The 16,184-nt window shown below is 30.3% G+C and overlaps 1 protein-coding gene across 1 annotated transcript in view; it reads right to left on the bottom strand.

Moving 5' to 3' along the window:
• Positions 1-1,657: 1,657 nt before the first annotated feature.
• The window catches only part of LOC106468002 (very-long-chain enoyl-CoA reductase-like), a 25,748-nt gene continuing 11,221 nt past the window's right edge, over positions 1,658-16,184 (bottom strand). The window contains exons 3-11 of the mRNA XM_013928396.2: positions 15,591-15,642; positions 14,863-14,907; positions 14,076-14,179; positions 13,754-13,866; positions 12,266-12,371; positions 8,272-8,344; positions 7,279-7,322; positions 3,047-3,104; positions 1,658-1,815 (exon numbers count right to left, since the gene is read on the bottom strand). Of these exons, the coding sequence (XP_013783850.1) occupies positions 1,673-1,815; positions 3,047-3,104; positions 7,279-7,322; positions 8,272-8,344; positions 12,266-12,371; positions 13,754-13,866; positions 14,076-14,179; positions 14,863-14,907; positions 15,591-15,642 (738 nt within the window). The 3' untranslated portion in view covers positions 1,658-1,672. The remainder of the gene's footprint in view (positions 1,816-3,046; positions 3,105-7,278; positions 7,323-8,271; positions 8,345-12,265; positions 12,372-13,753; positions 13,867-14,075; positions 14,180-14,862; positions 14,908-15,590; positions 15,643-16,184) is intronic.

Here is a 16,184-nt window from a genome sequence, read left to right as displayed (position 1 = left end):
GTCATTTCTTTTCTTGTTTATTTTCTCGTTCTTCTTGTTTCTTTTCTCGTTCTTGTCATTTCTTTTCTTGTTTATTTTCTCGTTCTTCTTGTTTCTTTTGCTGTTCTTGCATTGCTACCATCAAATCTGCTAAGCTGTAGTCTGATTTGCCACTTCTCCATCTTTTTTTTTTCTATCCCACTCTCTGACACCAATTTGTTACATATCTGCTTGTTTGACAATTTCCAGTAAAACTTCAGCGATACAATTCCCTTCTTGATTAAAACTAGTTTATTCTTTCTCGATACAAACTTTGTAATACCCTTAGCAACTTTTATAACACACGATATAAATCACAGTGATTCACACACTTTACTTATGGTGCCTACTGTTCACTTGACTCAAATATCTATCTCTTCACTCTATCTATATCTCTTCAATCTATCTGCCTCTGTAATTGCGCTGGTTTTTCTCGCCAGGCTTATATACAAAAAAAAAGAAAAAAGAGGGCACCCTGAACAAACTAGAGTTGCCAGGAACATTCATGATCCTTCGAGAAACTCCAGCACGCATGCTCTCAGCATGGCACGAATTCCGCTGTCATAACAATAAAAATAAAAACACAGAAGCAGCAAAGTACATCAAATAATCTGCATCATATACAAACTGGGATGGGCAAGGAAAGACACTTCTCACTTTACAGTCATTTTAACCATTAGCAAATTAGCATTTAAACTTAATTTATGATCATATTTTCATCAGGAACTCCACCTGAGAGGGGAGTATCATTAGTACTACACATACTGAACTGTTTAATGGTTGAGTATCACATTTTCATTTATCCATTGCAGTAAAGTAATATCAGACTTGAAAGTTAGAAACAGTTCATGGTTCTACTTTGTACACAATTAATGCTTTAAACTTTTCCGACTGATGACACAGGTTAATCTTAACCATATATATTCACAACACTGAACAATCTTTTATAGATGATATATCTTGGAGTTTGTAAGCATGCACAATATATGTATTGAGGTTTCTTTATGAGCTTCTCCTGACGACTTTTACCTTGTTTGAGTGAAATTCTGATAATAAGTTTCTTACACATTCTCCAGAGTTCATAACAGAAGCAGCAAGGCTCCTAAACCTGCTACAGCTGGATACTTATGACCAAGCACACAATTATAAATATTGGAAAATAATGACAATTAAAGATCTCAGGGAAAAAAAATTAAAGAGATGAAAAGTCAATGAAGGCCTAGAAAATAGGATTATTTGAAAACATATTCTACAGTAACTTGATAAAACTAACGTTTACACAGGCAAGGAGTCTCTCAGGACTGCAACACTCACAAAAATCAGACTTGATGAAGGACTCAGCATGGAACTCGAAATATCACTTTCATAACTAAGAAAAAGTGTTAAAAGTTCACAGAAAACTTGGTCTGTATGTATTTTTGCAACACCTTGCAGATACAATCATAGTTTCCTGGTAGTTAAGGTTTCAAGTTAGTACTTTTGTAATTAGAATTCTTCCCCTTACTGTTTGGTATTAATTGAGAAATCAAATAGCTAATATTCATCCTAAGGCTTTAACAAAGATTGAGAAATTAGGACAAGTTTGATATTTACTTTACAATTTCCAAATGACATTACAATTATAAGGTGCATGTATGTATGGCCACAACTGTTCCTACATACCTGGTAAGCACTGGGTCATGATTGTGAAACACACCCAAGACATCACCTCGTACGTGTAGTTTGGGCACGAGACAAAATTAAACAGATGAGTGAAAGGGTTTGACGTGGGAACAGGAACCTTCCTAACCTTGGTGCCTGAATAATGTGGAAAACACATATCACCAACACAGTTTAACACACCTGTTTGTTATTATGGATAAAAAAACTTACATTATAAAAAGTGACCAGACAAATTTCACGACACCTATATCAAGACAGATTTAGAACTAAGCATGAGATTGTAAGCAATTTTATAGAAAGAGAAAGGTAAATATTTTACCCAAGTAAAATAAAATCAATGGAAAAAAGTTAGTGAACTAATCTGGGAAGGGGGGTAATTTCTGTACACTTTCTATAAGTTAGATCTTTAAAACTAGATTGTTAGATCAAAAGTAGAAATACAGAGTATAACAAGCTTAAAGAAAAGTAATGTTCTTTCCTTCACTTCACATTCAACAGCTGTATGTGTCCACACAACAAGCAGTTATTTACAACATAATGAAACTTTTGAAACAATTTCTGATTTCACATGTAAATAGTTTCTTTTTTTTTATGTGCACCTTGTAGCACTAGTAACAAATCATTAAGAACTGGCCATAATATCAATAAAATCATTTTTTTTTCTTATAAAAGTTTAGGAAACAGTTGGAAACTACCTCAGAAACACAAGAAGATTTTCTAAAAATATCACTTTGTTAACAGTTAGCCAAGAATCATAACTTTAGTGTAGAAATTGACTGTTATAGTTACGAATACATTATAACAGCATGGGAAATACTACCTATGTAAAAATGATAGTCTAGGGTAGTATCCTGTTTAGAAATTAATACAACATTCACCATCTACCAGTGATAAGTAGATGAGTGATTCAAGTTTTATGATAATACAGGATAAAAATGGAACTTATGAATTTAAATATTTTGAAATATATGGTCATTCATTTTACTATACAATCATCAAATTGGCACTGTGTAAATACAGGAATATGATATGCCTTCCTCCCTACTTAAATAAGGCAGGAAAAATATAGTAGTTACAGAATTTAAGAAAAAAAAAAGACAGTTCTGTACATTTCACAAATACATCATTTATTCACAATCGTGAATAAATAATGTATTAGTGAAACGTACAAAACTGTCTTTTTTTCCTCAATTATGTAATTATGGAGTTTCACCAAGTATCGACAGTTTCAAGTATCAATTAGATAGTAGTTACATTTATATACTTTTTATCACACCCAAAAAAATATATTAATTAAAGCTTATTCAAACATTTGATATCATTAAACAACAACAGGCTTTACAGTATACAGTTGATAAACACTCACCAGGTGGCCTCAAGTTTTTTAGTGCAAGATGAATACTGAGGTTTCCAAGCTCATTTTTCTGGGAGGAAAAAACAAAAACTAAATTATACTTTGAAAATCAACAATAAAAAAAATTAAATACATAGAACTCATTCATTCCTGACACAGCTGGTACAATGTCTTGACCAAAAAAGGTCCAAAGGAGTGAATAAAAACAGGGTAATCACAGCACAGGTGAGTGTTAAGACACGTAACAACACTGATCCTGTATTCATGTAAAGTAGGAATGTTTGACAACACAAAAATAAAATATACTTTGAGTATGGCTTTTATCAATGATCTCCATATACAACTATAACCCAAAGTCATTACCTTGTTCAAATTTCAAAAGCAAACAAATTGGTCTGTTTGTTTGTTTGTTAAGCACAAAGCTATATGATATGTTATCTGCTCTGTAACTACCACAGATATTGAAACCTGATTTTAGTTATAAGTCCACAGGCTTACCACTGAGCCAGTGGGGGTTCTTTCACGTATATTGAAAATGACTAATCCATAACCTGCATAGGTCTAGCAAATATAGTATCTTAACTATTATTTCCTTATAATCTTCAATATTATGTATAGTTGATTACTTAGGCTTGTCATACAACTAAAAATATTTTAGGGTAAAACATGCTCCAAATTCATCTAAATTTTTTTTTTTTTTAACAAGCTCTCGGCTTAATAGCATAGCCTCTGACACAAATAGTTTACCAACTAGTTTTTTTAAGTTGATTCTTATCAAGCTCAGACTTAAAGGTTGGTGTATGACCAACTTTTTCTACATAGAGTTTGCTCATCTTAAAGATTATTCAGTTATAAATTCTTTGGCAAAAGACTCACACTAACCCTACTTCATTGTGGCAGAACACAAGGATCTAATTCCCAAATATGCTCAGCTTTGAATCTTCTTTAATACATACAAATAAACAATTTTCAATCTGATAGACAGAATTTTTAAAATGTACATAGAGCAAGTGTATACATGAATGTAGGAATTTTGATAACAGACTTTCAGGTTTTAAATTAACATGCAAAAACATTCAACATAAAGTCATTGTTCTATATTTTCTCTGTGAATTTAGAGTAAGCTGGATAAGTAAATTCATCATGGTTAGATAAAGAACCTGAACTTTACTCAAGGTTTGTAGTATTTTAGAAAGTACCTTTTAATCATTCTATTAATTAATGCCAAAGGAAAACTTTTCTGTTGAAGTAAACCTATTTGTTTCAAGTTTGAAATCAAAGGATTAATTTCTTGAAACTTTGTAAGCAGGTTTCACCTTAATGTTAGTAAGTTTTTTTTCCAGTAATATATATATTAAGCTAATTTGAGAGAAAAAATAAATAAATTCATCATAACACAATGGGTGTTGCACCACCAAAATCTCAACAGCAAATACCTCTAACCTTCCCAACTCTTTTTCCAGCCCCTAATTACCAGGGTGGAAAACATGCATCTTACTTGAGCTTAAATGAAACAGGTTGTATTTTACCTTAGAATCTATCTGTAACATATGTATTACAGACCACTTGATACAAACATATTAATAAACAATTCCTTTTATACAAAACTTTGGTTTACCACATCATGTACATGTGCTGAAAGTTGGAAATGTCTCTGCTCGATCACAGTAACAGTACCAAGAAAGACAGTGTCATCTTATGATTAAGTTTTTGTATTTACTCATCTGTTTAAATGTACTAAATTACTGTAAAATTATCACCCAGTCTAACACTTTACCCCTATACATAAAATGAAGAAATAAAGCAAGACAAACTCCAAGAAGTAATGTAAATAGATATAAAATTATTTGACAGCATTTTCCAACAACTTAATATAACATTACCAAGTTATCACCAAAAGTAAGTTAATAGCTTTTATTTGAGGTGTACTGGAGATAAACATAAAACTAACATACAGTATAGTGTGATGAAATCTCAAATCTTTAAACTAGAAAATAACGAGCAATTTCTTTTATGGAAAAACAATATTTTCATGAAAGGATTTGAAAAAAACTGGGAAAATCTAATCAGCATTTTAGTTTTTGGATATAAATTTAAGAATAATTATTTTTTCTGATTCATATTTTAAATTTAAGGACAACAGTTTTCTACTCATACATATATTTGTTATGTACAGGTTGTTGTTTTTTTCTGATGTCAGTGGGCTAGGGCTGCTCAAAAGGTAATTTGTGTATTCAAATTAATACCTGTTTATTAAATCAGTCCCACACCTACAGCCACTACAGTGCCCATTAACCTTCTATTTATGATGTCAGTCGGCTAGGTTTGGTCAACATGTAATTTGTGTATAAAAATTAACACGTTAATGAAATCAGTCCCACACTTACTGCCACTACAGTGCCCATGAAGCTTTCACATATGACTATAAAAACTTGAACAGTGTTATTTCAAAAGATGGACCTTTCAAAAGCGCTTGGGTTATAGGGTTTTTTATTCATTTCTATCAAGATTTCTTGAACCTACGTGTTTTTCTAATGCTGATTAAACATGATTTTCATGTAAACATCTCTTCTTCTCCATGATTAAAGCTTATCACTTAACAAAATCTGCTAACAATTTAACAATGATATGATGTTAACTTGTCTGTGCTATAATCTACCAACCCTTACAACCTGAATAAACCTGATTAAAAAGCTGTACAATTACTTAGACGTCTGTTCTATGATACTTCTACCATTTATCATAAGAACCTTTAAAAATTAACTGGGCTTAAGAGTAAAACTAGATTACATTTCATAACAAAAAACAGTTCAGTTTGTGGTACAATTGTGACATTTTAAGTCACAATAAAGATCTAAGGTTCACTACTTATATCTCCTAATTTTGCGTATTTAGGACCCAAGGATTATAAGTGCTGCACCCCTAAAAAGTTCACATATACAGATGTACACACACAAACTGCCTTTACATTAATTCACTCTCATATAAATTACCTGCTAGTTTTTGTAAAATTCCTCGTAAAACTGAGGAAACAGATGATTACAGAATTAGGGGGGGGGGGGGGACAAACTCCATAAAAAAATGGGGGACAGTTCTCCCTCTGGAGAGTTGGTATATGTCCACTACTCAGGAATTATAAAAAAAAAGGTGAAATCAAAAGTTTTGTCTATTTCTTACAGTATAAAAGTAGTTGAAACTTTGATAAGAAACTGATTACACACCTAAGAAAGTTGTACAAAGTCAGAAATGACTTTCTTCCCTCCTTATATAATCATTGTACAAGAAATTTGTTGAAATTCAATTTAAAACTAAAGGAATTGATTACACACATGCCGTATCCCTGATATGAATGACTGATATGTTAAAGATTGAAAATTAACTTTCTAGCACAGCATGTTTGTAATAAACGTTTTCGTAATTTGGTAAATTTGAATTGAAATTTGTAACTGTAGCCAAGCAGAAATACTGTACAATATTATAATTCTTAGATGGAAAGAAAACGCATAGTAAATAAAAAAAAAAGTTAACGAGAAGTTTTATCTCCAGATAAAAACCAGATACAATTATTACAATCAAGGGAGGTAAAAACAAAACACACTCACACTTTAACCTTTCTGATACAGGTAGGGGTCAGAGGGCATGTCATCACATTTGTAGACTTACATTCAAAAGTTTATTGAACTGCTATGTAATGTATTATAACTGAAATGTAATTGTATTCTACAAAATACTGGTCTATTAGGACAAAGCTAAGACAGTTGCACTTTGTAAAGGCCAGTTTTATACTACTGGATATGGTAACATGAGTGCACATACGCAGCGTCATTTCAACTTTTGTAATGTTAGTCAGACACGGCTGAATGGTCCATAAAATAAAAATAATAATATCATGAGATTTAAACTATTTAGACTAAACATTTGTGGTTTCGTGTTATAATCTGTAGTCATTCTACAGCATAATTTATATCTATTTCCTAATTGTTTATGGTGGTTACGAGGTTGGTCAAATCAACTAAACCCATACAGAGATAAAATAGTAAAAATAACATATAAAATATAGTTTTTTATAAAAAAAAGGAGTTTGATAATTATCTGGAGGTTACTAGTAGGTTACAGAGATTTTGTATGAGAAATTTAACCATTTTCAGTATTAACTATGCTAAATGAAGAAAAAATGAACCATTTGTAAACACTTGTTGTGTGTGAAACTTGCAATTAATTCCTACACCATAATATAAACTTACAATAAAACCAGCAAGTCCAAGATACATCTGAAGGTCTCCAAACACTATGGGAATAGAAATAAAAACAAAACTAAGTAAAGCTCACCACATAAAAACTTTGAAAATATCTAATATACATTACAGTTGCTCAGGAACTTCATCAATTTATCTGCCAGGCTTCAGGTTGGACCAAATTCCTAAACATTCTTCAAAACAGTATCATACAGAATTTCAGTTTTCATTAAATGGAAAATTAGGTTCAGAAACTTTAAATGCATACATACACTTACTCAGTGAGATATTTAAGTCAACAGTACACAAAGAATATTTTATTCACCACAAAGAAAACTTTACATCAGACATTCTGAAATATGTACACAAACTGACAAATCTTAATGTTCATTTCTCTAATAACCTGTGTTAAGTTACCCTGAATATTCAATATTGTTCAAGTGGATCTTTCTATACTTATTTGCTACAAGTTATAATTAATACAAAATGTTATATTTAAAACATTGATCTAAAATGTAAAAAAAAAGTTCAGAATGATTATTCACCATATGATAATAAAAATATTTCAAAGTACCTCAACATTAACAAACAAACAAAGAAAAAAAACAGGGCACAAGTAACACTAAAGAGAATCTTAGAGTTTTCAATTGGAAACAATAAACTAAGCTTAACACATTTGTATAGTATAAATCAGAACCTGAAAATATCAAATCAAGTAGTAATAACATGAAAGATTTAAAGTCTTTGTTTTACTACTACCTCTACTTCTACACCAGGTGAAAAAAATAGTTATATGTATGCTTTGGACAATTTGAAATTATTAGAACCAAGTTAAGTCATTTTTAAGATAAGCAAAAACAAAATCTAATATTACTGAAACACTATTAAACTAGAAATAAAGGCAGAACTAAATGTTGATCAGATGCAGAATGGTACTAAGCCAAGTACTATATAATAACAATGTATTTTACATTTTTAACAGTTATTGTAAAAAATACTCACTAGGGGGCATATATAATGGATGATTGATGTAATACCCAATGTAAAGTCCAAACAGCCAGTAATATGAGCAGTTCTGCAAAATAAAAAAACAGAATCAAAACACTCAAAGTGTTAAAAGTAGTTCCTCGACATGTCAAGATGAAGTGAAAGGAAGTATTCTAAAAAAAATATATACTAAAACTATCAAAATTAATAAGAAAATAAATTATTCTGTAAAAATCTTGTCTTCATATTATGCTAATATAGAATGACAAAGTTCTTAGCTATATAATTTTAAGAAACATTTTCAGGCTTTTATTTGAAACAATCTCTCACATTTGTCTACTTATGTTTATTCAGTTAGAAAGACATTGAAGATTATTATATTTTGATTTATTCAACACTAAAATTACCAACTTGTATTTTTTACACCATTTTCTGTCAATGTGGATCCACATGTCGCATCACATTGAGTACTTTTATGTTCTTACCTTTTACGACATAAAATTGGATGAAAGTATTTACTTCTACGTAAAACACACAGGAGATCTAAGCAAGAAATAGAGGGAGTAATTGCAATATTGATGGTATTTTGTATAAAATGTTTTTGTGAGACTCGTGTTTTTAGGGTACCAGTAAACAACAGTTACAAACTCAAAACAAGTTTAGAAAAATGAATTTAAAACTTAAGAATATTTAATACCTTGTTAATGCTTTAATTATATTGTAAAATAATGATATGTTTGCTAACAGAAATTAGAGTGAAATGAATTCTTTAATAAAAAAAATATCATATTACTTTTGATAATAAGTTTAGGTAATGTATTAAATGATGTTAAGCCTATTACTATGTTTTACTTGTTCAGTAGAATTTTGAAAGAATTGATTCTCAGCGGGGTTGTGTAAAATACACAACCCTGTCTGAGTAATGATACAAGTGCAACAATACATACTGTAATTGTGAAATTAAAAATGTATCTTCATAATAACTGGTAAAATTTTATTAAAGATTATAAGTATCTTGTACACAAAGAATAACATTACTTTAATTAAGTATTTCTACTAAAAATATATTATTTATCTGTTGTAGTTATTTGCACTCAAACTCTTAATAGTTCAAGTGCAGGGTGCTTTTCATTTTAAGTATACAAATACTTTTTCATCTTACAGTTTTGGAGTTATTTGCATAACCTCTAGAACCTCCTAAATTAATATCAAAAGGTTTTTTGAGAAAGATGTTTATATTTTATTTTTCATTTTCTCTACCACATCACTAACTGTATGTATTATCAACATACAGTGCAATGAAGTGTTTAAAATTCAGAAATATAAAACATGTACATACCTTTTAATTCTTCATACAATATCTTAAAAGATCTTTTGGTTGTATTCATGATTTCAGGTCTTTTCCTTTTCACATGTAGTTAATTTTTAATGTTTTATTTTCTTTTTCTGTCCTTTACCTTTAATTAGTCATCTCAGCACAATTTAACAGTGCCCTTTAACAGTATCTTCAGCAGAGATGCATAAGACTTTGGCAAAATTATCTTACCCTCGTGCAAGATCTTAAGCATTGAGAACTGAGGCAAAGTATGATGCAAGTTTAAAAAATGTTTAAACCTTTCAATTGTGCAATTTATAACATAAATAATACATAATTATCCGAGCTATAAAAGTAAGACCTAAATACAATTTAACTGTCTCTCTAACTATAACATATTTAGTTAAACAAAAACAAACAGCCAACAATACTACAGGCAGTTATATCTACCAGATGACAAAAACTGCACATCAATTTCAAAATAACCATTGGTAGATTATACTGAAAAATAAGCTCTTTCTAATGACTATATACATGTATATGTAGCAACTACATGATGTTATAAAGCTCAAGCAAAAGTATAGGAGATGGGCATGGCACCCATCAGGGGGTTGACAAAGTTTATTACTTGTTTCTACTCAAAGAACCTTGAAGCTTAGGGCAATTAAACATAATTAATTGTCTAAACATACTTCTACAAGACTGGCATTATTTGAGTCGATACAAATTGCAAAAGTTGAGATTTCTCGTAGCTCCTAGGTCACGTGACAACAAAACCAGAAGTTAAGTATTTTTTTAAAGGTTTCTTTCAAAATAAAGGAATTAAAGCATATATAACATAAAACTTTGAATCACAAAATACATTATAATGTTAATTTCATTCATATACATTGATAGTAAAGGTGGTTTTGATGCATTTTTCTACTGAATCTGCACCATATACAATGCAATTTCTCCACAGAGTTAACAATCACTCACTAAGTCCTTCTAAAACAACTACCCATGAATCACATGGCACATCTTAGCATCATCATGGTTAGAAAAAAGTTATCATGGCCATGTACAAATACCCATCATTCCACTAAGAAACCACATTATTCAGGAATGAATCCAAAGCTTTAGTAATGACAGTGTAGAATGCAGAGACTGGAGACTCCATAACATCTCCAGTCTAACTCCAGAAACATCAAGACCTCACCAAGCAGAGAACGTGAAGAATGGTCTAGAGAGAAACAGGGCCAGCTGACATGATCTACCTGCAATAACATGCTGGATTAAATCAACTATACAGAGGTAACAAAGAGGATTTAACAACGAAAGTGGACAACTGAAGAACACGATCTTGGCCTAGAGAAAAGATACAAAATTGCACACACAAGAAAACATTATACAAATGACAAGAGTTGAAACAGAACAGAACTATGCATTCTAACGGAGTGTTCTTTTAAAAAAAAAATGTCATTTCATTGTTAGAATCCACCAAAATACTAATAAAGACATAAACTTGAAACTGTTGCAGAACAGAACTTATTGTTAATAAACTAACAACTAATCCACCACACTCTCTACTGTCTATAATTTATAGGGAAAAAAAAAGAAGGTTCCTCTCACACAAGGCAGTTTATTCAATGAATACAATACCTAAAGACACATTCTTAAGGTAAAACCTTACTGTTTTAACCATCATATATAGAAAGACAAAGTTGATATTCATCAGTAAGTTATACAGATTTTATACAGTTCAGTAATTCTGAAAACATCTTTAATTTTCCTATGTATATACACCTTTTTTCTCCCCAGCAATGAGCATAAGCAGGTGTATATTTGTTTACATACAGCACAATGTGTTCCTCTGGACCTCACTGACAAGCATTTGAAGTAAAAATACCTTGTATTCTCAGGTTATAATGCCATGAAATTGTTTCTTGTTAAGGAAGAGGCAAATATTGGTAGAACAAAACAGTGTTTTTTACTGTTTATTATAAAATCACAACAAAATTCTGTACATCTACAGAATACAGAAATGACTTTGTCAAGAGATTCCTATGTTCAAATTAAAAAACCAGCAACAGAAAATCCTAAGTGTAATAAAATTTTATAGTTTTTATGGGTTCAAAAAACAGTAATTTTTGTCGTTCAAGATTTCTTGGATTCTAAACCAGAGAGTAAAATCTCTCGACTATCACCTTATTCACAAAACTAAATAAAACAAAAAATTCAAACTCAAAGAGAAAAACAGAAAGATTAAGTTTACCAAAATGGAACAGTTCAGAACTCCTGTGATTTTCAGCAACAACAGATGTACAGTCTGACAAAAAATGTTTTATTTGTTGGGGGCTTTATGCATCAGCCAGATGGTTCATAAGTGGACAATAGCTAAAACTAAGAAAGACTGTATTGTATACAGAGCACAATGAAAAAGCACCAAAACCTCAGACCATGAATTTATGCAAGTGATGTTACGAAACATTTTTAATTTTTCTATAGACTAGCTGGAAAATAGTGATATTGATTTAAATAAACATATGAAACATTATTTGTAAACAAAGGATACTCAGTTACTGAGACAAAATGGGAAGTTAGTATTAGTTGAAAATGTTGTAGTATTTCTGGAACAATGATTATTTTTTGATAACTTTACTAACTTATTTCTTTTATTCTGAAAAATTCATATAGTTCTTTACGTAAAACTACCTTAAAGAGGTTCTTGATAGGCATAGTCCCATGTGAAAATCGATGAACAAAAAGTGTTTCTATGATCCGTTTACAGTAGTGAATAGACCAGCACATAGCTGCTAAACTGTAAAAACAAAAACATTATAAATATTAATATTCTTTAAACAAACATGATAGAACAAACTAAGTCTTACAGAAAGCAATTTTCTTCTCCAATTAATGATGGCTACTTACAATTGTCAAAAATAACATTTCAATAATAAGCACAGCTTCCCACTTAAAAACAACAACATCTGTGGTCTATTCAAACTTATAAATTTCAAATCTTTAACAAATAAATTAAATTTTATAAGTTACATTCTCATTAAAATTATATGCTGAAAATGCATCTTTTGTAACACTAATTAAACAGTATAGTTTGTGAAATTAGCTTTCTCTCACCATAAGGTGATTTATTCTGGTAACAGTACAACCAAATCTGTATCTTTCTGTAGCTTAGTTTTAAAACATTACTGACAACCAAATCTGTATCTTTCTGTAGCTTAGTTTAAAAACATTACTGACAACCAAATCTGTATCCTTCTGTAGCTTAGTTTAAAACATTACTGACAACAAATTTGTATCTTTCTGTAGCTTAGTTTTAAAACATTACTGACAACCAAATCTGTATCCTTCTGTAGCTTAGTTTTAAAACATTACTGACAACCAAATCTGTATCTTTCTGTAGCTTAGTTTAAAAACATTACTGACAACCAAATCTGTATCTTTCTGTAGCTTAGTTTAAAAACATTACTGACAACCAAATCTGTATCCTTCTGTAGCTTAGTTTTAAAACATTACTGTGATTTCTCCAGATGTTCCGGCAATGTTAGATAAAGATTTTAGAGTGGTACAGCATGTAAAACTGACACTTCAAATGTTATACATATCAACAAATTTAGATTAATACTGCAGAAAAAAAGTTCCAAATAGTCTTGAAACAATTATTTTCTGTAGGAGCCTGACAATGGTCTTGCATAGTTTTGAAACCAACAAAATGATGTAACACAGTAGTAGACCTTCTTGCATTATAACTCAGTAAAACAGAACTTTGAAGAGTTTACACTTTTATATTTGTAATGAAATATGATCTGGACTTATAGAAGGAAAGTACCTACAAATACCACTGTTATGACAGGGTACGACACTTCTCCAGTTATAATTCACAAAAGCAACCCCTTTGTAGTTTTTACTTCTCTTCTTCTTATAAAATAAGAATTAATCTTTTAAAATGAAGTTGTATATAAACATTTCATTAAATTTTTAAACAGGAATTCATAGCTTTGTTTTATATTATAGAGCCATGTACAAAAATCAATACATTACTGTAAACTTCATATTTTAATGCAATGCTTTAAATAATTCTGAAGACATGTGGAAACTATATAACAAAAAAGATCTACAAATATTTACAGTAACTGTTAAACTTCATTTACCTAATTACAAAAACATACTTTGTATACTTACTGAACAACAGTGTGTTTGGGCACACTTGCTGCTTCCACCCCATACAGCAAGGCTGGCCTCAAATATGTGACTAAGTAAAGAACTAAAGGACCGGTATACTCCCAAAGAAATACCTGAAATGAGGTTCTCCTCATTACTTCTATTCCTCAACTCGTGACACCAAGAACAGCTTATATAAAGAAACTGTTACAATACGATTTTGAAGTTAAATGCGTACAACAGATCTAGTGAGTGAAAAGAACATATTTTATTAAGATGTTAACTCCTTATATTTACTATTACTGACAATCAAACACAGTTCAGTACAGGTTCAGACACTTACAGTTTTCCAGCCAATCTGAGGACCAAGGTCCTTCAGAAAAAGAACCTTCTCATCTTTCAATGACAAGGTTTCTAATGTTGTTTCATCGGGGAGAGACTTTCCTTCTGTAAAGCAGAATTAAGAACACATAGCAAATATTTAAACATTGTAATCATATTTATATCAAGTGGTGTCCTTCAATAAATTCTGAATCATATAGTCCTACAGAAACTTTATTGATTTATAGTTTGAAATAACTCAGTCACTAATGATTTCTTTATTTAAGTTACATGTTTTTATTTCTCATGATTTGATTTGAAACCTCTTGGACTACATTCATGAACATCATCACACAAGATAATAATGGACATTCCCACTAAAAGCACAACAAGTTGTATATAATCTAAAATCACAGCAGTCTGGGAATTATGTAAATATATTTGGTTTCATATTTTTATTTATATCAAATCTTACTGACAAAAAATTGGTAGTTTCAGTCAATCATATTTAATGTATAAAAAGGATTTACAGCCAATTACATTTTTGTTTTAATACTATTTCATTTATGTATCTTATACTTAAAAATATATTTTGTCTATTTTATAATAAATCAGCATTAACATGACTAAACAATAAAACATTTTTAGTCGACAACTTCTATTAATTATTTCAGGAATGACATTAACGTGTTCTTATTTTATATATGTAAAAAGCTTCGAAATTTAAGAGTAGCAATTATCTCCAAAACAGCCAAGGCATACAGGCTCTCATTACATGAGGCAATGAAGATTTTACTGTTCCTACTCACTTGGATCCACTCGTAGAGCTTGTCGTTCTGGATACAATTTAGTACCTGTAGAAGAGATTAATCATAAATAATTTATTATTATACCTTCTTAAAGCCTAGATTTACTTTGTGTATGATCTAGCTTTTGCTTTTGGTTACACCAGTTTCAGAAATTATAGTCCTTTAGTAAATATGGATTAAGCTGGTAGTAAAATGATTTACTGAGGAATTTAAACCAAGAATTATATTCAAAATATAACAAATTTTGGCATCCTTTCGTCATCACTCTATGAACAAAATACTATCAAAATCTTACAGAGAATATTATCCTGTTAAAATAGTACTGAAGAACAAAGGAATAATACAAGGGCTAATCAATTCCTTCACATACATTTTCTGGTGTTCCCACTCAACTACAATTTGGGTTTAAATAACCATAAGTTTCCCATAAAAAAAATTATCCTGGTGCCTTAATCTTCATACTGTATTCTTCTGTAACACCACCTAACATTGAACAGTGGGTTCACGTTTTCTTAGCACATTTCTTTTCAGATTCATGCATTTTGTTTCTGCTATAAAAAGCAAATCATCTCAGACAGCTATAATACTTCCCAATACCAAATATTGTGAATTTTGTAAGTTAGTAGTAGTTTTATCACTAATTTTTAGGCTATAAACAAATCACATAAAACCGTGAAAACTGTTTTTACTGAAATGTTTAACAAATGATAAACAACAAACCTACTTACTTGTTTTATAAATTCTTTTTTTTACATCTTGAATTGTAGCTGTAGGTGACAACTGAAAAGTATAAGTTAATAATATTAATCAGTCTTGTATACAAGATTACACATGATGCACAACTCATAGCAAAAAATTTGGGAACTTTAGGCTCCAAAAACTCTAAAATTAGGTACTGCGTAACTGCCAAAAGAAGTATATAAAAAATTTTGAAATAATATTTTTATTATAAAAAAAAACAAACAAATAAAAGCAATAGTTAAACAATTTTATTACATCATTGATGAGCTATATTGGAGAATATTGCTTTCATTTATTATTATTATAGGCCTACAAATAGCTTTCAACTATCACAATTATCTCACAAAAGAAAACAAAGGCATCAAGTTGATTGTGTTGAAGTCTAAGTTCAAAGTTATTCAGGCTGAGAGAAAATTTGGTAGATACTGTTAGTTAAAGAATTAAACCTTTAGAAGAAAAATACTTAGGAACCTTTCTTTATTAGGAAATCTTAAGGTCCAATTATGATTCACGTATGTGATTATAGACAGACAACTAGTGGTGTTTGATAACTGATTAATTCCTTCAGCATGGGCTCGGGC

The sequence above is a fragment of the Limulus polyphemus genome, unplaced genomic scaffold (assembly GCF_000517525.1).
Source record: "Limulus polyphemus unplaced genomic scaffold, Limulus_polyphemus-2.1.2 Scaffold2825, whole genome shotgun sequence".
Classification (NCBI taxonomy): Eukaryota; Metazoa; Arthropoda; class Merostomata; order Xiphosura; family Limulidae; genus Limulus; species Limulus polyphemus.
This window is presented reverse-complemented; position numbering and strand designations above follow the sequence as displayed.